The sequence below is a fragment of the Citrus sinensis genome, chromosome 5 (assembly GCF_022201045.2).
Source record: "Citrus sinensis cultivar Valencia sweet orange chromosome 5, DVS_A1.0, whole genome shotgun sequence".
NCBI lineage: Eukaryota > Viridiplantae > Streptophyta > Magnoliopsida > Sapindales > Rutaceae > Citrus > Citrus sinensis.
The window spans coordinates 36530058-36553818 of NC_068560.1; the positions used below are offsets into that span (position 1 = coordinate 36530058).

Consider the following 23761-nt stretch of genomic DNA (forward strand, 5'->3'; position numbering starts at 1 on the left):
CAAAGAATCATTATTGACTCGTGTATTTTATACCAGTATTAAGAACAATAAATTTATACGAGACACATTAGATAATGAAATTGTCTTAAATATATAGGTGTATTACTCTTATTAATCGAGATTGATTTCAAAGGTAAAAAGATTAACTTAAACTTGTCATTGTAGCATTAATAACAAAAGAAATGTATGGTGTGATACATTAAACAATATAAGTGTCTTATACATACCTCAACATTCTTACAAGGAGAAGTTGATTTCAATTGTGAAAAAATTGATTATGAGTACTATTACCTAATTTTCATTAATAGTACGGGGGACTGTATTCTATATATGACTTACAAGGAGTATTTCATTTTTAATAGATAATACAACACCTAGGTCATAGGCTACCAGCCTAGGTTTGATAGACAATATAAAAGGAAAGGATTGTATTAATTTGCGGGATTACTATTAATATTATAGCCCCATTGCTAATAAGTTTCGAATTACTTGTCAAATAATTAAATTTAATTCAAAGTTGTTAAGATAAATTATCTCGTGTAGGGGTGGGTAAAAAAATCCATGCGATTTTGGGTGGATTGATAAAATTCTTTCAACTGATCAAATGAGTAAATTTTTACCAACCTACAATATTTGCGAATTGGGTCGGGTATGAAAATTGTAATCCATCCCAGCCCATCCCGCAAACCCCCACAGTTAACGATTTGTTCAAATAATGATATTAAATTATGATATAGTATTAGATTAAAATTAAAAACGTGGGTGATTAATGTTTAACGAGGCTTTGAACTTTTGGATTTGTTTTAGAATTTTATGTTAGTAGTGCTGTGGACTATGAATTATTATTTTATTTTTAGTCATTTCAAGTATTTAATTAATTTTTAGCTTTTTTAATTTTAAAATATTACCCAAAAAAACTGAAAAAAAAAAAAGGTCTTTAGGATGATACCAAACCAACTCAATGTGCACTTATGTAGTTTGGATTAGGTTGAGTTAAGTTTCTCTAAACCCGTGCCTTGTCGTGCCCATATTTAATTTACGGTTATCACTCAGTTGTAATAAAAAGGTTTTTATTTCAGAAATTATATTTTTGTTACTCTTTCAAATCTTGACACACGCAATCTTTGTAGATCGTTCCTCGAAACGTAATTATCAATCATATCAACTAAGTAAAGTGGACCAAATGCAATTCAACTAGCTACCGACCAATTAAGTTGGTAATTAAGTTGTACGATTTTAACAGTAACGAGAAAGTGACATAAGCTATGACATCACGTATGTCGTTGCAGGTATATGTTTATTATCATTAGAACGACTGACTGAGCTGGTGTGCATATGTTAAATCGTGATAGGCTAAATGAATGTAATCATAACAAGTTGAGATTCATTGATAAGGCAAACGTTAAGGATAGAGATATTTACAACTTAAGAATTCCCCATAACAACAGACCTATCATCTACGCGTGTGTGAATTGTGTAGTGCTGTTTTGATGAGAAATTAAGGCTGTCGATTGCATTACTCTAATGCTTTTCAAATACAAATACACCAAATATTGCCCGGGAGCTCTTCAACTATGAACCCTGCGAAAGAGGATTTGCGCACCATATTGAGGCTGCGTTGTTATGAACATCGTGGGAGCATGAACATAGGTTGGCGACAACACAAAAGTGTATAATCGGATGATAACAGCTAGAACAAGTTTTGCCTCAGCCATTGCTAAGTTTTGACCTACACAGATTTTGGGGCCCAAGCCAAATGGAAAATACGAGGCTAAGTGCTTTCGAGACTCGTTGAACCTCACCGGATTGAATTCATTTGCATTTTCTCCCCAGAGATCAGTGTCGTGATGCACAGCAGTCAATGCCAAATACAATTGTGTACCGGCAGGAACATCAATGTCTCCTAACTTTATCCTTTGAGATGTTTTCCGCATCAAATGTACAGTTGGCGGGTAAAGTCGAAGTGTTTCGCTGAGTATCATGTTCACCTGTTGTCAAAATTTCAAGCAGTAATGCTTAAGAATGTCAGAGAGCTGGAAACTCTATACACTTCACTATTTTAGGCTCAGCATATAAGTTTCGAAATATTAAACTCACAAGCTTAAGGTCGCTTAGATTGTCTGCTACTGGTAGCTCATTGTCTCCGCAGACACGAGCCACTTCTTCCCGTGCCTTGATCTGCCATTCTTGATGCAATGCAAGAAGTACAAGTGCCCAAGTCAACACATTAGCAGTTGTTTCCTTTCCAGCGAAGTAAAAGGTCTTGCATTCATCTATAATTTCTTCCACCTCTAACTTCTCTTCTTGACCATCCTGATTTTTATACGATGACATAAAAAGACTAAGTAAATTTCTTGAATCTCCTCTTGATTTGGCATTTTTCTCAATCAGCATTCGAATTGATTTGCGAGCTTCTGACTCTAGTCTCCACCTTTCTCTGTTTTGCTTGGTAGGCAAGAACCTGTGTATATGAACACAATAAGCTCGGTCTAAGGAATCAAGAAAATAACTCCCACAACTCACCTAAAGCCTGGAAGGTAGACACTTCTTGCAGCTTGAGCGTACAGTTCCATTTGCTGTTCTTGTAACATAAAAATACGGTTGCCTTCTTCGAAACTGCTCCCGAAAGCTGTTCTGGAAATAATGTCTGCAGAGAGGTCATGAAGTTGTTTATGAACATCAATCTCAAATTCATTTCTCCCTCCTCTTGTTTCCTCCCATTTCTCAAGCATCTGCTTACAACTAGCCACAATTTCGGGAACCCAACCCTGATCAATACAAATTTGATGTTAGAAGCGCTTGGGCACACAGCATCTAGCGCGAAAATTTTGAATCAAATTAGCGTCAACATTTCTCTGCAACAAGGGTTAAACGTGAGATCTCCTAATTTCTTTACAATAAAGCTAAACACATGGTGACTTGTGTTTTAACAATTCATCAAATGCAGAAGAGCGCTCAAAGCTTATTTTTGCACTAAATGGACCAAACCTCAATGCTGAATTGAATCTCTGTTTCATCCTAGAAAGCATTTTTTTTCCCTCTTAAAGTTGTAAATTGATTCATGTGTCGGCCTGAAAAGTTAAATATAACTGTGTTTCGTGTTTCATGTTAGTATTGTGCCATGTTAAGCTTTGAAAACATTTTATTATATATATATATATATATATATATAATCTTGAAATAATTCAAATTATTGAAATATCCCTCAATTCAATGGCTACGCAATTGTCATAAAATTAGTATTTTAGGAATTTGTAATCTTTAAATAAAAAAAAAATGGTAAATTTGCATGTGTTCGAATTAACAGTTTATTATTCTTTGTGATATTGTGCTTAGAAACGTGAGCACAACTCAAATCTATTGAGATATCCCACACTATTTTACATGATTTTAAACATGTCAAGTTAGTATTGTGCTGGTGCCAGCACGATCTTATACCTCCGCATTGTACTTTTATTTGCTAAATTAAAATGAATGTAAAACAAATTTGGGAAAATTATCTTCAGTACCTAAATTTTTCTTTTTATATCCAACTAACCAGTGAGCTGTTAGAATATGTAAAAGAATTATGTTAAAGGCTAGTTTGCCCTTTGAATAATTTCAATTGGTGCTCTCATTACGTATTGATAAAACTCATAGGCGATTAGAAAGCAAAAGAAAAAGAAATCAATTAAAAATCCTGTTTAAATTATTAATTTTTTACTTAAGAGTTTATGATGGCTAAAATGATGAAATTGGGTTTGTGAAGTGATTAATTGATACAAAATGTAAAACCTAAATGACGCAGAGCCATTGCCAGAATTCTTTAATCACCATAGGAACATGATAATTTCCAGACAAGTTTTGTGGTGATTGCGGGATTAAAGAGTTTACGAACTCTTAAAAAAAAAATTAGAGCGGAGTGTTGTGTTGTCACCTTAACTCGTTCCATGGTAAAGGCCTGGTTCGCGATCCTCCTGTGAACAGCCCATTTGTGGCCAGTAAGCCCAGTGAGTCCTTGCCCAAATAGCTGCTTAGACAAGGGAGTAAACCCTATCTTTTCAAATGCTCCACCCGTATGCATGAAGGCTTCCTTAATCATATCCGGGTCAGATATAGCAAGCCTGGGAGTTGACCCGAACCAGTAGAGAAAAGTTTTCCCGTACACACGCGACCACCGGTGGTAAAACGGAGCCGTACGGTGAAGGATGTCGTGGTCAACGGGAGAGATTGGCTTTGACAGCGCTTCTATGTGCATACGGCTGATCTCGGTCGAGTTTCCTGTGATCAAACGGTAGCCAGGGCCACTTATGCCTTGTCTCTGAAAGTGGCGTTGGATTCGATGTGGGATCCATATCGATGAATGAATAACTTTTAGAAGGGATATAATAAGAATGAAGATCACAGTTACAATAAGAAGATGCATGGTGAAATCTTAAAGTAATAGAGAGAGGGAGACGGCAAATTATAGTGGTGGTTTTGTTCGATGATCATTTCAGAAAGCGTTGACAAATTAACTATTTTCTTAAGTTAAAGGCTTAAAGCTTTGATGCCCTTTGCTTGAATTAATAATTAAAATAATTAATTATATAATCAGCTAACAATATATTTTAAAGTGTGTCATCGCTAATGTCATTCGACGTGTCGTGATTAGCAGAATGATTTTAAACTTAAAAAGGGTGCTGGGATTCGCGGGAAATCATTGGTTGAGTTGAACTGAAAAATAATTGAAATTAGTTAAATGGTTCATATTAAATAATGCACCACTTGCTAAAAAGAGACGTCCATTGATAGGGCTCCGTTTAAACCTACGAAGTTGATCAGGGTAATGCATTCAACTTGGACCACTTAGCACAGTGTGTTCGCTATTCTAAGCTTAAACATATGAATCCCCCAACTAGATAATCAAGCGACAATTGATATTCATAAGTTGACTTCCAAAATCCATGCACATAAAAAAGTTGAGGGAGTAATAGTACCCATATTTGTTTGTTAAAGAGAATAGGGAAGCCATCGGTTAAGAAATGTGCGCATGCGTCTGTCTCCGTCTCAAGCTTAAGCAACGATAATAAAGATGAAGAAAGTTCCTTGTAGCAGTAGCAGAGATGCGGGTTCTGGTCACCGCATTTTTTTCTGCATGGGGCGAGCTACACAGCTGGAGTCTAGACATGGGTCACGATCACGTTATTTTATGTTAGATTAAAATTCTGGGCTTTTCTTTTCATTTTCAATTGGGAGTTGATTTACTCCTCCACGTAATCACGCTATTAAATCCTTGCATATGATATCAGCTACTAGCCACGAGCCTATGATACCATCATGTACATTCATATAATGAGAGCCGTCAAAAAGAGTCAAGAAGCAACAGCTGGGCACGAAGGCAGCGACTTACAACCGGGCATGGGCCCCACCGACATAAATGATCGGACCCACAAAAAGGAGACAAATATGTATTATTGCCAACTCGCCACATTAAATACTTTTGACAGTTTGACCAAGGCCCGGATACCCAAGTAGCCAGATTTCACGTCCATTAGCCAATTACTAAATTCCAAAATGGTATCCATCCGAAGAATGAAAATCCAAACCTAACAACTAGAGATGTTTCTCTCGCGCACGCATTATACTCGAACACAGTTTAATAAAACAAAAGCATTAGCTGCATACATAAGATTTTGATCCCTTATTCACGTGAATATTTCTTGGGAAAAAAAATTTTCAATTCCCAAACGGGAAAGTAAACATTTAAAACAACAACAAGATCAAATAAACTAAACAAACTAACATAATTACTTAACGTCATCTTATGTGCTTGCATTTGCTAACTAGTAATTAACTACAGAGGCACCTGTACACCCGCAGATTATAACTTCATTTTGGTAAAAGAAGGGGCAACTAATTAACCAAAATGCAAATGAGAGATGTACAAAGGTCTTTAAACTCTATTACCTTCTCTGGCTTCTATCTATCTGTATTTAAGAGGATAAAAAGACACAGCAGAAATGAGAAAAATAAAGCATCATGGAATATGGATGGTGAAGATCGCTAGGGGAATGCTGCCCCATTGGGCTTTCTTTCAGGGGCACCCTCCCATGGATCTCCAGGAGAACTTCCTCTTCGTCCTCCATATGATGCAGCTGATGGTCTAACATTGAAGCCGCCGTTGAAGGAAGTGAACAATGCTGAAAGTCCAGTAGTGGAAGCTCCATCAGCACCAATACCAAGACCAAGAAGATCAAGTGTAGTTGGCTTGCTTCCAAAGAGAGAAGATGGGTCCATCATGGCATCAGTGAAACCAGAATTCAGTCCAAGCCCAAGACCAGCTGCGGCTGAAGCAGAGTTGGTGTTTTCTTGCTGATTATCAGCTGAAGATGATGACATTGTCAAGCCAAGGCCACGAAGTAGTGACGGGCTCGATGATGATGCACCAATTTGAGCTGCTTTTTGAAGCAATGCAGTTGCTGACATTGCCGGTTGTGGAGATGGAGCATAGTGAATATGAGATGGTTCAGGCTTAGAGAACAAGTTATTGCTTGAGAGGTAAAGAGACGGGGAGAGTGAAAGGGATGTTGGTTCAATGCCGGTGCTTGAGACAGAGATTTGATTGGAGAATGAGGAAGGTCCCGTTGCTTGAGTTGGTTGTGAGATTGCTGAAGATGAAAATACACTTGCAAAGACAGTGCTGGTAGAAGTGGAGGCGCTAGGAGTTGTAGCCACAGGCCTCGGCGGGGAATGGATCAATGGATTATCAGCAGGCACTTCTGTAAGCATATTCACCAAAACAAAGATTAGAAACTACAAGAAAACCAGTATTGAAAAGGGAAGGAAAAAAAAAAGGTATGAAATGATGAAAACTAGTGTTACTAAAATAATGATCAAAAAGGAAAAACAGTAGAAAAGGGCTCATATTTTTTATGAACTTTTCAAAGCCATTGATAAAAGCAATGAATAACAAGTTGAACTGGAAAGCTCATGAGTAGTAAAAGCAGAAGCAATTCTATCACCCAAAAAAAAAAATATAAAAAATAAAAAGACAGAAGCAATTAATAATGGCGCCCTTTCTCTCAAGTCTCTAAATTTTATCGATCTTCGAGCTCATTGACTCCGCAATCCATTTCAGGACTGTTGCTTCACATTACATTCAGGACAAGTCTATCTTTTCTCTCTTTCTTCTTTACCGACCAAATTTGCTGCTTTCTCTAGCCCGATTAATATAAGTTGATTAAGACCAAGAGGCGACAAATAAAGAAAGCGTGAAAAATTAAAACCCAAGTCGATCAAGCACAAACAATAATGATTTTTTTTTTTTTGGAAGGAAACTCATAATAATAGAGAATTACAATTTTAATGTCATCAACTACAAAGAAAATCATAAATGATAAAGCTTTAAAGTTTAACTCCTCATCTTTCAAGATTAATTTCCTCACTTCGTCAGTTTGACTACTCTTACAACTAAGCCCATAAATTGTCTTTTATAAGGCAACAATTAATTGGTACCTGAACTCTGAATTGACAGACCCGGGGATACTACGCCAGTTGACGGAGTCAACGGAGGTGGAGGTGGTGAAGAAACAACAGTCTTCGCATTGGGGTTCCCTTCAATCGCTGGGGTTCGCGTCCTCGCGCTCTCCTCCGCCAACGCATCACAAAACGCCCTGTGCGTTATAAAACTATCCCTCCTTCACCAACAGAAGCAAACAAAAATGTCACCACCAGCAAAAACTAACAAAAGATAGATTAATTAATAATTAAAAAAATAAGTATACATATATAAAATCCTAAACCTGGAAAAGATGGTGCCACAATCGCATTTATACTCTCTTGTTCCACAAGTCTTCATATGAGCTTTCCAATCAGACTGGACGGCGTATTTCTTTGAGCACCGTTCACACTTGTATTTTTTCTCGCCATGTTTTCTACTGAAATGCTTTTTGATACCAGTGAGGTCACCGAGAGCTCTAGCCGGGTTGTGATGCACACACGTGGATTCGGGGCACACGTACACTTTCTTACGAACTTCTTTGCTGTTTCGCTGCTTAAGTTTCCACGGCAAATTGTGGCCTCGTCGGTGAAGCTGCAGGTTCTGGTCGCGTTGAAACCCTTTGTTACAGATCTCACACACGAACCGGTTTGTGGCTAACAAAGTTTTCGGCGATAAAGCGATAACCTCAGAATCTGGATCTGGAGAATCAACATAAAGCACCAAAAAGATAACTTCTTCAGTACTATATCCAAATATAAGCACCATAATTTCCGATTTTTTTTTTCAATTTCAGGTTTTGATAAAGTTACCTGGCATTCCAGGAAGGTTACGCCTTTTCTTCTGCGTTGGTGGAATCACCTGAATCTGGCTGCCAGGAGATGATACACTAGCTTCTCCAGTAGCTGAAGCAACTGTCATTGCTGAAGAATTTACAATCTCCGTCATATGTGTAGCCGTATCCTCTCAACTCTTGTCTTATTATGGAGGCTATCTCAGCTCAAAGAAGACAATTAACTGCGATTTCGGTTTTTTTTTTTTTTTAAAAAAAAGAAGAAGCTAAGTTTACTAACCGGTAAAATTCTGACAGTTCCTACCTACCACTGAAAAAAATATTGACTGTTGAAATTATCTTTGAACACCTTCAAAATCTAAATTAAAGCTACTGTTCGGTTCTCTCTTTGAATGAAGCCAAATAAAACAGCGACTGAAACTCAGCTGGTGAGTCATGGTCGGAGCACGATGGACTCATTAGGGGGCGATGGCATTTCTAGAGAGTCAGAAGTGATGAGATTTTGTTTAGAGAAGAGAGAGAGTAGAAGAGAGATTTGAATTGGAGTGTTAGAAAGCAATTAAAAATAATAATAATAATAATAAATAGTGGCTACAGCGGCGCTGTTTAACCATGGTTAGTACAATTAACTATGGTTAGAGGAGTGGCCGAGCTCCAAGACTCTCCTCATGCTGGCTGCGTAAGCACATCGGACCGTACACGTGGCAAGACAAGCGAGTTGCTGACATTTGTCGGGGGAAGTCGGACTAGGCGGTGCTTGTCGTTTAGCTAAAAAGCTTTCAATATTTCTATGGACTGCATATTTTTTTGTGTTCTTACATAACTCTTTATCTAAAAGACGAAGATACCCCTACCCCTACACGCCAATTTTAAAAATCAAATCTGGACAGTTTTGGCTTTTTCAGCACGCAAGACAACGAGTGTTTCCGTCACCAGCCACCAGGGGAGTAATCTGCTCCATCGTCTACTTAATGATCGTGTGTTCTGTTTATAGATAATATTTTATGTCGTGTACTAGTATAATGCCATGAAACCGATAAGGACGAACAAGACAATGAAAACAAATCTTATAATTTGTCTTAACGGGAGTGGCTTTAACGTAATTTCATTCAAAACCTTGTCCAATATCACCAAGTTCATACAGCTGTCTTTTTTTTTCTCCTTTATATGGCATGTTCCTCGTCAAAGTAACAATTATACCTTCATGTTGTTTTTTTCTGACCTTTTCTTTATTTGATTTCTTCCTCTTTGGGGGGTTTAAATTATAAGCTTCGTGTGCAAGAAACGTTGGGGAAACCAAATGTGGCCAGCTCAGTGGCAATTTCGCGAATAAAATGGTCTTGTTGGGCTATACTTTAGTAGTAAGTATTGATTGTATCTGTTTACGCTGTACGTTACAGTACTGTTCATGCGCCAAATGGCCGGGGAGCCCTCCCGTGCTTGCAGGCACGTCCTTGACTCTTCAGGAGGAGCTCTGATATAATACATGATAGTCCATTACCTTTGGATGATACTGCGGGTTTAAAAGTCAGCACCTAAAACGAATCCCAACCGTTCGATAAATCAGCTGCAACTGAAGATACTGAGTTCGACTTTGCTATAAAATTCTCTTTTAAAAAGGCGAAGGCACTTTTGTCTTTTATGCAGAGAGGCCATATGCCAAACGGCAAAGGCCATCTTCTTTTCAAAAGCTAGCATGATCAGCAAACGCAGGGTGTTTTCGACCTTTCGATCAAAGACGCAGTAGCCTCCATCGTTCAGAATTTGACAATTGCCACCGTCTTCGGCAGTTGGATTCCACCAACTCGTTCGTTGTTTGCTGACGTGGACGGCCTAGATGAATTCTACCTTCAAATACTATTTTATTCGGTCACTTTTGCCAAACGGATGACATCTCCTAGGTTAATAATAATCCACTAATCATTGAGGACAATACGAAATTGCATGTACAAAGCGTCGAGAACGAACACGAATGCCCTTTTACAGATGGTTTAGCCGTTTTATGTATTAGTAATAACATTACATTATTTTATTGCGCTTTGCACATAAGCTACGAGTCAAAATTTCTTTATTATTTTTCATCTTGCTTCACCGGTGGTGTTCAGCTTTGACCAATATAACGAGCTTATAATATAATAACGGGTCTCTTTACTCCCGATGAGAAGCACGTGATGATGAACTTAAGATAGGGTGCGTTTGGAATTGTGATTGGACAGTTATAGTTTAAAAATTATAATACTAAAGTGTTTGGTAAACACTTGGTGTTATAATTTATAAGTTATGTTGGTATAATTTTTTACTTGTATAATAAAAAATATATTATATTTTTTATAATTTTATCAAAATTATTATTTAAAATTATTATTTATTATATATTACTAATTTTTATTTTATAATTACAGTTTTTTTTCTACAACAGCTAAGTTATAGTATTTCAATCCCAAACCCACCCATAAGCGTATGTAAGATCTAATCTTTGTTGTGTTGACAGAAAAAAGTGGAGGGTGGCCGATTGATAGATGATGCTTAAACTAGGAAATGTGAATTCGGTCTAGTTTTGGTGCACATGGTGGATCTAGAGATTTGAACAAAGTCAAGGGCCAGGAGAATCAATAATGGTTTTGTGGTGTTCAAAGAAAGACGGTCCTTGTGTGGGAAAATGACGTGGCTTGAGAAAATGTGTTCTCTAAAAAGCAAGTAGAAAAGCATCAAATTGCTTTTTCACGATCAATTTTAAGCTAATACATCACTTTTCGGATAGGCGGAAGAGATTTCGTTTGGGTTCCGCCAATAAAATACGCGAAATTAGGAAGGGGATTGGATAATTAATTATATCGTGTGTTGGGTGGATTAGATTACTATTTCCATGTGCTTATTACTCGGAGTTTTTTAGAATATTATCTTAAAACGCTACATTATTTCTTGCATTTTCATAATATGTCTGTCCGTACAAAGCATAATATGCGCCAATAAGCAAATATAGAGAATTTGGCAAATATCATCAACTCTCCGCGAACATTACCACTCTCCAAGGATGGATGAATGTGTTAATAAGTGAAAATATAGAACACGAACTGATAAATGATAAGCACAAATAACTCGCAAATTTTTTCAACCATCCCGTAGTCGATGGATGGTTGGTGGCTCACTTCCTTAACTTAGGCACTTGCAAGTGTGAGATGAGACTTAGGTCCCGTTTGGAATTAAAATATTGTACCTTTTAAGTTATAACTGCTGTAGAAAAAAAAATTATAATTATAAAATAAAAGTTAATAATATGTAGTAAATATAAATTTTAAATAATAATTTTCACAAAATTATTAAAGATATAATAGATTTTTCATTACACAAGTGAAAAATCATATCAACATAGCTTAAAAGATACAGCAGTTAGTGTTTACCAAACACTTTAGTGTTATAACTTTTAAGTTACAATTACCTAACCTCAATCTCAAACGCACCCTTACTCCTAGTCTACTCTTATGTTTAAATTTTCGAACAAACTTTCTCACCACAATAAATATATGATTGAGCTAATTCAAGCAAAGGCTAAAAGATTTACTATTCAAATATTGATAGGCTATAGTCTAATATTTTAGAAAAAAAAAAGAAAAAGAAAAACTGATGTTTTACTCTCTCTTTTTCTCCTACCCAAATCATGTCCTTGTATAAAAATGTAAAGCAAAATCACAGATCAAACCACGCATGCTCCATTTTTGTTTCCGCTAAAAACAAAAAGTAGGAAAAGAAGAAGGAATACAAGTAAAACTGTAAAAGTTTGTTTTCCTACCATAAAGTTGTGCCGTTCTGAACCAATTAATTTATAAGCTAACAGTAGTAAATTAATTAGAAAAGTAGTCATACCAAAGTTCAATTATGAAGCAATCCAATTTGACAAGTTTAAAACTCAAGAAAAACTCACATTCTTTGATGCCACCCACGCACTAAAATTGTCGTGATGTTCAATTGTACCGAGAATATAATCCACAGCTGTAATGGGAGGTAAGGAGCAATGAAAAATGATGAATACAGTGTCAAAAAGAATGAAATGAGTGACAGAACCGTGAGTAATGATAACCAATTTGATTATCTTGTAGCTGCTTTATCTTTTCTGAATCCAATACGCAACAAAAGTCCACCATGAATCTTGAGAGGGAAAGGAAATATACTGCCTTTCTCCAATTTCACTTTCAAAAAGTGTCGTCATTGGAGCCAAGCCAACCTTGCTATTATGAGCTACACAGATTGTGGGGTGTCATGGTATTATTATACTGAATCATGATGCATGGGTAACTAGCAACGACTCCTTTCACATCCAGTCCTATTACTATCACCATTTGCCTAACACCACTCCACCATGTACTCAATTATCAAATAGTGTATCTTGGCAGTTTAAAAGTTTTACCATTCTCGTTGCCATGTGCCAAAGACCACATCACGACACTATACACCGTGGAAAGCACCTCTCCCCTTTTCCTCTCTCAATAAAAACCCGTTGATTCACACTTTTTAGGACCCACAGCCTTTCGCCGTTTTATGTCAAATTAAGAACAGCATATTAAAAACTAGTCCAATTTAAAGTCCCACGTGGTCTTTGAGTAATGAAGTAATCGAATTGAAAGTCCCCAACACGACACCGCGTCAGAAGATTCAACCCCACTGGCCCAATCAGACGCATGATTATCGAGGAAGCGTTTCCGACCCTGGCCTCTCAAAAACCATTAGCATCGTAATGCAAAGGTGACGTGAATTTGCCGGCACGTGTCCGATATTTTAGGTTGTAGCAAGTAGCAACAACGAAACACAACTGAGGGTGCTCGGCGAGACAACTGAAGAATTCTAAATACGGTATTTTTTCTTTTTATTTTTCCCCTCAAAAGAGCCTCTATATACATGCAACAATTTCACTTGTAACCCCAACCCCACTTCAAAAATATGATTCCAGGAGCTAATGAGATTACATAGTGCCAGATGATAAAACCCTAGGTGAGATGATTACAGGAATACACCATCATTTTTATACACATGCAAAATTACAAAAGGGCTCTAAGTTCGTCTAACCATTTTATCTTTCAAGTTAATCGAGTTTCTACTAGCAAAAGTACACCGACAAAAATAAGAGGTGAACTCCATAAGATCATGATAAGTATTCAATGTCGGCAAGCACTGAAAATCTCGCCCCGCATGACATCAATCGGCAGGTGCTCAATTGTGTACCGCTCGGGACCCAGGTACGTTCCTGTCTTCTCCAACAGAGCAAGCCCTTCATCTCTACCATATCTTGAAGCATAGAGGTTTAGGTATTCAATGTCCTAATACAGCATCCAAAAGAACACATCAGAGACACAAAAGACAATTTTACTTATCTAAGCGAAAAATAACTAATTGGATGAAGGCACTGCACATAAATCTGTTTTTACTTAGAGCTAGAGATTCTGGTCAACTGAGAGTACTACTCGGAGACAAAGAATAAATGAAACCAAGACATGGATGAGCATTAAAATAAATAATAACAAATCCACCTGACCTGCAAACCACTCAGAATTCTCTCTAGTCTTAAGGAAGCAACAGGTTGACGCGAAGACGAGAACACCTCACCAGGGTAGAATAAAACCCCATCACCAGGGGGAAGGCCACGCCTAAATCTTATCTGCTAGCAATTGAATGTCCTATTGTCAGGAAAGGGACAAAAAAAAAAAAGAAAGAAGAGAGAGAGAGGAGGAGAAGGGGCAGGCATCTTCGGACAAGACCAATCAAGCACTAAGCAGCCAGGCCAATACCTCAGCACTAGGAACTGTTGCCTTTTCATAACAGTTGGCACCCCAGTATAAGAATCCTGTTCCACCTTCTTTCCATACACGCCACATTACAGCACGATGCTGTGAACCTCGCATCCCAAGATGCCAATTCGGATGAGGATCAGATGGTCCCATGCAAACATATGTCCACCATTCCTTTAACAACAAAGAATTCAGTTGTCTTCAGCACCGCTTAAGAATGCTCGGAAATTTTATAACACATCCAAACTTCCAATTCTCCAATAAAAAGCAAATTGTCACAATGCATCAATATGGAACTGATGTGCCATTATAAAGAAATGGAACCCTTAACACAGAACTAATGGGCCATATACCTATTTTGCAACTAAAAGTCACAACCATAAAAGTGCAAGCCTGTTCAATATTGAATAAGTACAAGTTGTAAGGCATAAGAAATTTCTGTCAATCATGTCATCCTTCATCAGTTTCCCCCAAAAAACAAGCTATGCACATTAGATGACAATCACCAGGCCTAACAAACAGATATTGATTGACAGAGTAGCCACCATTAACATTACACATAACATTCTAACTCACATGACATTGAAATATATTAGTAAATAAATATGCATCTTCACAGGCTGAAGACAAAACCATGCTTGCCCTGTATGCAGAAGTCGTATACGCTTCTCCAGCATTGAAATCAAAACTAGAGGTTTGTACGGGTGACCTCTGTATTGAGATATGGCACACCTAGGCAATCAGCACAGATGTACTAGTTTCTACCGTTCACAAATGCTGATACTAAGCTTTGACTTTATATTTTTCAAATACATGTAATGTGGAGTCAAACCATTGTTCTTTTGAAAATAAAAATGTAAAAGATTCAATATGTGACAAGTAGGACATTACAACTCCAAACATATTTAAAAGGATTATTGCAAAAATTAAACCAATATCAAACTTCACCATGCTATACCAGGACACTTGAGCGCCATATAACCAACCACTCTCCCATTGGTCATTGTTCTAACCAACCAGTAAAATTAGTAGCAACTTATATCTCAATCTTTTGGTAGTTAAAAAAAAGCTATGATATCAAGTGTAAAAAAGGCCGAAGATAAATTTGGTTCCTTATTCCCATCCTGAAGCCAAATATAAGTAAATTGATGAAGGAGGTTTGCATTCTAATATTAAAAGAAACCCATCCTCAAAATCTTCAAATGTTCGACATGTCCAAGGATGGAATAAAATAGTTATAACTAATATGCCATTTAGATTTCCACTGGTTCAACAGGCAATAATAAGGTAGCAGAGACCTTTTTCCCCCTTTTTAACAAAGAAAGCGCTAGGTTACTCTTAAAGCTCTCTCTTAAAACTTTCCATTAAGTGTTAAATTTTGAAGATCACTATCACAATAATATGAATAAGTGGAAGCCCTTATTTTCTGCGCAGGATAACATCAAATCATTACAACTTGGAATAGAAGTAAACCCTACCCTACCTCAGCTGGCCTGTACTCCCAACCTCTTATTGTGAGGTCACCTGGGACACGCTCCACATACTAACTGAGCTATAGCTTGTTGGTAAAACCATAAGGCTTAAACTGTAAATTTCCTGTATAAGTAGTGACACAACAATTCTGTTAATTGCTAGATGTTACTAATATTAGTTAAAAACAATGTAGTTTAATCTTGGGAGTAATTGAATTGAGGTCAGTTGCTTAAATTCCTATGCATTTGTCAACTCCTATCTGCAGGCACAAATTCAGTAGTCTTAACTCACTCCCCAGTTACCAACGTAGCAAGCAGCAAATCCAGTGCTGGATAGTGCAGTTACCATTCACCATATGTTTATCTTAGATTATGCAACTTATCAACTCAAATAGGCATTATTACCCCATTTAGTCAAATACAAACTGCAAAATCTTGAGTACTCAGTAATATAGTGCAGCTACCAGTCACCATACTGATTATCAAATCAAATGCGCATTATTAACACATTTAGTCGGTAGGAACTCCAAAATAACTTAAATATTCAGCCATTTTAAAATTGATAAATGTGATTACAATCACCAATATTTAACTAAAAGGTTCAGATAACAGAATAATCAATAAAATGATCAGCTCTAAACTTGTCAGGTCAACGGTATCTGTACGCTTAAATAATCAGTTCTTTCGCGTTGAAGAAAAATGGATATCAAGGGAAAAGATATCCACCTTAAACATGGAAAATTTATGATCAGCCAAAGTTGCAAAGATAGCATTGTAAAGAACAAATCAGGGGGAAAAAAAGGATTGAGGCACATGGTGAGTAAAGGAGGCATGCATGCATTGGGGCCATAAATGTGAAAAGCTGGTGATAAAACAATTATGTACAGCTCTAAGAACCAAAAACATGAGGACCAGTCAGTTGATAGTTAATTCCAAAAATCATCAGCTGTCATGATAGGGTAATAATATACACAAGTTTTCCAAAGCAGTAGCCAAAAGCTCTCAACACAAATTACCTCACCATTCTCGGGCTGCAATTCAGTGACAATATCCTTTACCAAATCCTCTCGGTTACCAAGTACCCACTCACTGCGCATAAAACAATCAATCTTTTAATATGCTATCCAATGTTGAACTTCAATGTCTTTAATTAAAAAATAAAAACTTCTGCCACTTAAGTTTAAACAACTTAATGTAACTACAAGAAAAAGCAATTAAAGGCATATAAAAGAGTAGTTAACTTTGGAAACAAGCATACAATGAAAAAAGAGTAACTAAAGTTCGGTAGGATTACTACTTGAAATAACAGAGAATACTACTTCAGAGGAATCCTTAGAATGTAATGACAATCATGGTAGTATATGAGGTAAACTAGAGCAATAAAGCGTGAAACCAGTTAGAAGATAGTCCAAACCAGAGACCCTTCCAACAGTAATGGCCGTGAAATTTCCAAATTTTCTAAAATTAAATAGCCAGTCAAGGCAGGGGAATTCCCATTCTTAGACAAACATGAGATCTGTGGACTGTATAAAACTGCATCCTTAGCCAAATGCTCCATTAACCATTTTAATCAATTGAATTCATTTAAATATAAAGCATCACAAATAAAATTATTCTCATAGCATATTACGATGATGCAATAGCAATACAAGGACTCTAAAAGTAAAACTACTCACCTATAACACTAAATTGCAGTTAAAAGGCCAAAATATGGTCAATACCTTGTGCAATAGATCTGAGTATGAGGCCGTAGAAACTTAGGAACCTTTACAAAAGACTCAAAAGGGGTAGGTCCAAGAGGTGCGTCACTTGGCCCTATGTAAAACAAGAAAACCGTGGGAAAACATTTGAACAATCAGAAAATAGCTTAATCAACCAAACATTAAATAAAAGCACAGCAAAGTAGCATGCAAACATTCAAGAGTTATTCAAAAAACAGATGTCTGTAATATGTAAACAGTAAGGAATTCTTTGCCAAAAACATGAAACGTCATCTAATGACATAGAATTAGAGCAATTTACTCCGCCAACTAAAAATAGCACACATAACCCCAATATAAATTTAATGGAGTTGACTAAACTAAGGTAATATCAGGAACACACACAGAGACGTCCACACATCTTAAACATAAAACACAGATATGTAAGTTATATCATTCAAATAGAATTCTATTGATGGGTTGTCATAGCATATGCAGATTGATTTCGTACTGACCAGATAAAAGCAAAATCCAAAAGAACATCCATACTCCAATAGTTACTGATTCAAATAAACTTGAGTTGTGAGGGATCTTGAAAGTGGAAAATACACCACTTACAAGATTTCACAAATATTATTAGATTAGCCAATTATTGACAGAATAAAAGCACAAAAATTCCATAATTGTCAATTCAAAGATATAAACCATTAACTGCAAGGTCCAAAGTCCACAACAGCAACTCGACAATCACCCAAATGGTAACAGCAGGAAAGATTGACAAATCACTCCAATGAAATGGAAAAAAAAAAAATAATAAATTGGAAAGTACACGTAAAATAAGGTGATCAAACCATACCGCAATAGTACGTGGTTAATACACGAGCATCAGGGGCATAAGCATGAAGTTCACTAGCCATATTGCGAACAGAACTGTAATGCTCCATGTTCAGTGGCTGCCAATATATAATTCATAATACATTGCAATTGCATTAAGAACCATTTGCAAGTAGCATGAAGACCAATTACTATTAACACTCACTGATGGCAGTTTCAAGGGAAAAAAGATAACGAAAATAATAGCAATGTCATCAGCAGTTATGTTGACTTGAAAAGCTCATGATTCCTGGCAATAGTAAGGGTGTTCATACCTCATCCCATAAGTAAAAATAGGCTTTCTTCCAGTGAGCTTTTGTCCTTAACAGCTCAATTTCCTTCCGCACGTAATCCTTTGCTCCGTCATTGCTGCTGCAAATCCACAAACCAGATGAAGTTGATGATTTTTATTTGTAAAATACATCGAAGCAGTGATTATGGACAACAAACCAGATACCTTAAGACTGGACTATAAGGTACAGCATAAGCTGCTAGTCGTGGGTCTGAAAAGTATTCATCAGATTTTGGATGATCAGCTGCAGGTGGAACAATAGAATCAGCATACACACCAAATGAGGAAGAGCAAGCAATAAGTCAATTTTGAACAAGTATATTTAAAATTGATGGATAACTTTCAGCTATATTGACTTACCTGGCCAAGGGCATGTGTATGTCAAAACCCGCATGCTTTCACCCCACCTGCAAAAAAATGGGCTGATTCTATACTGAAGAAGCCACTTGAAATGCTGATCTAATGCCTCATACCACTCATCGCTCCCATGTCGAACACCAAAACGATCCTCAATTACGGTATCAGATATCTAATATATAGTCAAAGAAGCAAGCACTGACATCTCATACTCACAGAAAAATGTACCTTAAATATGTCAGTTAGCAAACTAACAAGAAAAATGTACCCCCAGCCCCCTTTTTTACCCCTTTTATTACTTCTCATAGAAGGCTTCAGTAGAACTATATTACAGTAAACATTCTTTATCACACACATCAAGAGCAAACTGGCAACTAGATCCAGATATATCACAAATGACATAATTATTAAAAAACTTTTCAGAGTCAATTTTGTGTTCATGAACACAGTAGGTTGGGGTTGGGTGGGATTCAGAAATATAATAACAAAATAAGCAAATATACAGGATACACCAATTACAGCTGGGAGTGACGGAGTTGCAGGAAGAATGAAGTCCCAAACTGTCAAACTTAACTTCACACGTACTGAAAGATTAGATATAGCATCTTCATCCATCATATCAATTGGTCCGTTATCTGAAAAAAACTCAGAAAATAGTGGAGAAAAAATAACTCTTCTTAAAGTAGTAGCCGTAGACTTCGCTCTTTCTACCTAAAAAACAATGGCTTGTATGAAAACCCTGTAACAAGTTCTACCCAAACAATAAATAAGGAATTAAGTAAGGAAAAAAATAGATTCAGAAACTTACCACTTCATGCAAAGGTTTTCCTTCAATGGGCTCCACATTATCAAGACAGTTCCTAAGCTCCATAAAAAGTCGATGCTTCTCACCTTTGCCCAAGCATTGTGATGACAATCTGTAATTAGCCAAAATGAATTATCCATGTTGGGCATAAAAAATAACAGAAACTGTAATCGTGTACTTAATGCACACCAACAAACACTTTTGACAATGTGGAACACAAATACATAAGTTAGTGAAGTAAAAGTGCAAAGAATGTTACTCTGTATCTGCTTTAGAAGTAATAGTGATCTCCCCTTCATACAGACCCGGAGGCTGAGCATATGGTGCATCTATGGAAACCCAAACTGCAGTTGTTTCCCTGCAGCCGAAGAAAAACCATCACTGCCTCAGCTTCACACAATGAGAAATTAAGGTCTTCTTTATATCACAACAGAATAAGCACTATCACAGCAGTAAAATGGACAGTACCCAGGAAGCAAACTTATTTGACAAACTGGTAGGTCAAGCGGTACAAGGGCATCAGGGACACCTAATATGGGAACAACACGCCGCAACATTAAAGATTGGCCGACAACCAACCTGCCAGAGCCAATATTAGCAAAACTAAGAGCGAAAAGAGTCATTAATCAAGCTGCAGCAAGAAGAATATATTTTCAAGATACTAACCGATCACCAGATGCAGAGCATAAGTCACTACACTGGACCTGTACAACCCCAGCAGTACTAGAACTGCTCCAGGAAACTTTTGGACGTAAAGCAATTTGTACACTTTCTCTCTCATTTCTAGCTGCCAGAAGATTTATCTTCAAAAAGGAAAAAAAAAATTAGGTACCAGAATACAACAGCCGCTCAACGTGTGTGCCAAACAATGTCCAAGGCATATTATTTATATAACAAATCAGAAATGATTAGACATCTCCATTCTATTCTAACTAACAATGGTAACAGGGAACATGTTCCAAATGGCAGGTGCTTGGATCCAGCTCACTCACCACAAGGGGAAATAAGAGTAAATAAAAAAAAAGGATTTCGTTCCACATAAACCTTTTCTAAAATCTCTTAAACTTTTTTCTTTGGTCTAAGAATGTTATATTCATGTTGCTTAACAATTAGCAAAGCCCAACCCCATGACTGAATAGTAGCCCAACCCCATGACTGAATAGTAGCCCACCCTATCTGAACAGAAGAAGAATTATTTTCTTTCGTTTAAGTAGTAACTGTAAAGACATAACAATCACATAGGATTTAAGTAGCAACAGCAAAAGACCTAACAACTAAATTTGATGAGAGTTCTCGATTTTTAGTTTGTTTACAATAATATACAATCTATGCCAAACTTTACCAATTTGGATATTCACATGTCAGAAATAAGCAGTAAGCACTGTGGTTCATCCAAATGTCATATATCCATGTTCTTAAGAGCAGCATTAGCTACTCATATAGGCTCACAACTGCGAAAACTAAGCGGTTAACATCATCATATTATTTAAATGTTGTTTGAATGAATCCAAGTCACATGTTCACCGAATTTACATGGAAGGAAACAAAAACTCTGACAGGAGCATTTTCATCCAGGAACATGTTCATAGACAGAACATTTGTATACACAGAGAAAGAATTATAAGAGTATTTAAGCATGGGTTACACTCATACAATGTAATGTGATCATATCAATAGATAAATTAACTGCAAGCGCAACACAACTGCAAAAATTATGCATTAATACTTACAGGCTCCAAAGGTCTAGGCATTTCCTGTGGTCCCACATTTGCTGTGCTGGGCATGCACCACACGTGCACTAAATCTGCAGTTGGAATTTCTGTTGGATTGATAGACCCATTGAGTGGACCTGAACTTTGTGAACAATTATCATTCCATCCGTATGCTGTCCCTCCCCCGGCAACACCTTCAACCGGTGGCACAACAGAATCCTGAGGATTACCTGCTAAGCATTTCAACATGTAATATAGAAAATAGAGACAAATTAATCACGTCACCATGATTGAACTATAACAAAAGGAAGGAGCATTCAGACTCCTGATTGATACCATAAACCTCACGATTATAAATAAACATAACTGAAATCAGCGTGATGAAGCAAAAGATCTCATAAGCTAATCTTTCTACTTAATTCATGAGTTTGAACCAAATTTTAGATAAATTCCTCAACCTTCAAGAACAACTTACTGAAATGAAACTTTACTTTAATCACAAGAACCGAATATAATAATATAAAAAAATTTGCAGCCAGTTTTTTTTTTTTTTTAACTAAACCAGCTCCACAAAGTAAAGCACAAATTAAGAAAATAAAATAAAATAAGAAACGAACAAATCCGTTTGGTTTTCGGGAAAATCCTCTGGGAATCTTGTGAAAAGAAAAAAAATAATAATAACGAAACAACTGTTTTAGAATTCTTCCATTTTCCTCTAATTATCTCAGCGAACAAAAAAACAAAAAAAAAGGACACATAAATTATAATGAAGATATAGATAAAAGTAAAACCGGCATAACGCAACGTAACAGAACTGATAAGAGAAGAACGTGAGTGCTGATATTTACCGCTATTATCCATTACGGTGCGGTCTGGTGCTGTTTGTGCAATTACTTTGATCCTGATAAATTCTTGTGAGTTCGGTTTCAGTTTGGTGCATATACAGAGCAGGTTGATAACCTGTGACAGATGATCGCGTTTTGAGAGTAAAGAGAAATGACTAATGAGTTGCTAATTATAGAAGCGTGTTATATTTGTACTCCCGGCTTTGCTTATTGCACTCCACCTATTACCACTGGTAGTATGCTAGCATATCTGAAATTCTGAAGCGGCCCCCAACAAAATTATTACTATTTCCACACCCAATGAATTATCCGAATTGGCTCATTTAGGGAGACAATTTCATTTTTTCTATAGGAACCCAAATCAATAATTTAATATCAATTTTATTTAAACTCAAAAATTGAGTTTATTTAATTCTTGTAACTCCATATGTGTGTCATTACTTATATAATGAAATTACATAATTAAAATATTATGTTCCTTCTTCTTTTCTTTTCTTTTTTTTCTAAAAGAAGATAATATTTATTTTATCACGATCTTCTTTTATCCATAGAATTAATAAAATGAACAAGAATAAGGAATCATTTGGGACTATTGTGCTGCCTAAAACACATATTAAAGTTTAAAACCAGCAGTCCCAACTGAGTCTAAATAAGTTCAAAAAAGAAAAAAGAAAAAGAATAGTTAATAGTTCAATTACCAAATATCTACTCGCAGCTGGTCGACAATAAATATCCAATTTGTATGCTTGACGAGTACTGAGTCCACATGCCTGATCTTTTTTCCGCAAATTTTCTTTCCAAGCTAGCAGCATAATAAACTATAAAACGCACTCTTTCACCATGGTGTACTCCAAGTTACGAGAGTCTTTCAAATTTAACGAAGAAAAGTTAACTTAATTATAAATAAAGTGAAAGAAAATTAGTTTGATTATTAATATCAAATTTTAAATTTTAATTTTAACCATTTATTTCATTATGAGAGAGAAAAAAAAATTACTAAGAAAAAATCCATATCTAAAAAGCCACAATCTTCTTCTTTAAAAAAAAAAAAAATCATCAACTAGAACTATAAAATAGAAATTATCATGAAAATATCAGTAACCCATGGATGACATTGGTTTACTACCCCAGAGACTTCTCAGAGTTTACATCCACAAAATCATCATTACGTCTCCATGCTAAATCATGGGACATATAATAATCAGTTCTATGCAAAATATATAACGAACTTAATACATATAACAGCTACAACGAATTGTTGTTAATCTTTGCAAGTCTCATACCCCAAAGTATTGGTGGATTGGATTGTGGTGTTCAAAATTCAATTTGATCTGTAGAAATTTAATCCGTAAAAATTCGATTTATGGATTGATGGATTAGATATGGATTTACTTATGTGAATCCGTAAAAATCTGCGAATGCGCAAAAAAAAAAATAATTTAAACTTGTAAATATGATATTATACTTACTAATAAATAAATAAGATAAAATGTAGTTATATTAATAACATATTATGTCTTATCTGACAATAATATAAAATAAAAATAATTAAATAAAAAATATAACTTCCTAAGCAGTTAATTTTTATGTACTGATTTAAACAAATGATTTTTTTTCTTTTGAGTGTGTTATATTTTGAAACTATAAATGCATTTTTTATCTTTATTTAAACA

At 36.1% G+C, this 23761-nt stretch overlaps 3 protein-coding genes across 8 annotated transcripts; all 3 read right to left on the reverse strand.

Annotated features, from left to right (window-relative positions):
• Window positions 1-1364: 1364 nt before the first annotated feature.
• On the reverse strand, window positions 1365-4607 carry LOC102621275 (cytochrome P450 734A1-like). The gene is made up of 4 exons (XM_006473829.4): window positions 3917-4607; window positions 2524-2768; window positions 2098-2461; window positions 1365-1988 (listed from the first exon to the last, which is right to left on the reverse strand). Exons 1-4 carry the CDS (start codon window positions 4403-4405, stop codon window positions 1569-1571), a joined length of 1518 nt encoding a protein of 505 aa, XP_006473892.2. The 5' UTR covers window positions 4406-4607; the 3' UTR covers window positions 1365-1568.
• Window positions 4608-5746: 1139 nt separating this feature from the next.
• Window positions 5747-8816, reverse strand: LOC102626783 (zinc finger protein GAI-ASSOCIATED FACTOR 1-like). Of its 2 annotated transcripts, XM_006473411.4 has the most exons (5): window positions 8561-8816; window positions 8272-8476; window positions 7764-8160; window positions 7477-7658; window positions 5747-6740 (listed from the first exon to the last, which is right to left on the reverse strand). In XM_006473411.4, exons 2-5 carry the CDS (start codon window positions 8405-8407, stop codon window positions 6025-6027), a joined length of 1431 nt encoding a protein of 476 aa, XP_006473474.2. In that variant the 5' UTR covers window positions 8408-8476; window positions 8561-8816; the 3' UTR covers window positions 5747-6024. The 2 variants fall into 2 exon arrangements, with proteins under 2 accessions (XP_006473474.2, XP_052298044.1); XM_052442084.1 differs by having other exon boundaries at window positions 8272-8816.
• Window positions 8817-13086: 4270 nt separating this feature from the next.
• LOC102627251 (uncharacterized) lies at window positions 13087-22260 on the reverse strand. 5 transcript variants are annotated; one of them, XM_006473412.4, is made up of 16 exons: window positions 22092-22260; window positions 21262-21473; window positions 20198-20334; window positions 20000-20110; window positions 19791-19889; window positions 19535-19643; window positions 19237-19437; window positions 18730-18898; window positions 18535-18613; window positions 18353-18449; window positions 18061-18157; window positions 17226-17319; window positions 16521-16593; window positions 14033-14206; window positions 13780-13902; window positions 13087-13564 (listed from the first exon to the last, which is right to left on the reverse strand). In XM_006473412.4, the coding sequence occupies exons 1-16, from the start codon at window positions 22102-22104 to the stop codon at window positions 13403-13405; spliced, it is 1950 nt and encodes a 649-aa protein (XP_006473475.2). In that variant the 5' UTR covers window positions 22105-22260; the 3' UTR covers window positions 13087-13402. The 5 variants fall into 5 exon arrangements, with proteins under 5 accessions (XP_006473475.2, XP_015384371.2, XP_015384370.2 ...); XM_015528885.3 differs by having other exon boundaries at window positions 18353-18446; window positions 21262-21476; window positions 22092-22259; XM_015528884.3 differs by having other exon boundaries at window positions 21262-21476; window positions 22092-22259.
• Between the last annotated feature and the right edge of the window lie 1501 nt (window positions 22261-23761).

Excerpts from the sequence above, each read along its gene's own strand:
- LOC102621275 (XM_006473829.4), bottom strand. The coding sequence starts at position 4,405 with ATGCATCTTCTTATTGTAACTGTGATCTTCATTCTTATTATATCCCTT. Across the intron at positions 2,769-3,916 it reads TTACCATGGAACGAGTTAAG|GGTTGGGTTCCCGAAATTGT; the intron begins GTGACAACACAA and ends TGTATTGATCAG. Across the intron at positions 2,462-2,523 it reads GTCTACCTTCCAGGCTTTAG|GTTCTTGCCTACCAAGCAAA; the intron begins GTGAGTTGTGGG and ends TCATATACACAG.
- LOC102626783 (XM_006473411.4), bottom strand. The coding sequence starts at position 8,407 with ATGACGGAGATTGTAAATTCTTCAGCAATGACAGTTGCTTCAGCTACT. Across the intron at positions 8,161-8,271 it reads TAACCTTCCTGGAATGCCAG|ATCCAGATTCTGAGGTTATC; the intron begins GTAACTTTATCA and ends TTGATTCTCCAG. Across the intron at positions 7,659-7,763 it reads TGTGGCACCATCTTTTCCAG|GAGGGATAGTTTTATAACGC; the intron begins GTTTAGGATTTT and ends CTGTTGGTGAAG.
- LOC102627251 (XM_015528884.3), bottom strand. Across the intron at positions 19,890-19,999 it reads CAAATAAGTTTGCTTCCTGG|GGAAACAACTGCAGTTTGGG; the intron begins GTACTGTCCATT and ends CTTCGGCTGCAG. Across the intron at positions 14,207-16,520 it reads TGCAGCCCGAGAATGGTGAG|GAATGGTGGACATATGTTTG; the intron begins GTAATTTGTGTT and ends TTGTTGTTAAAG.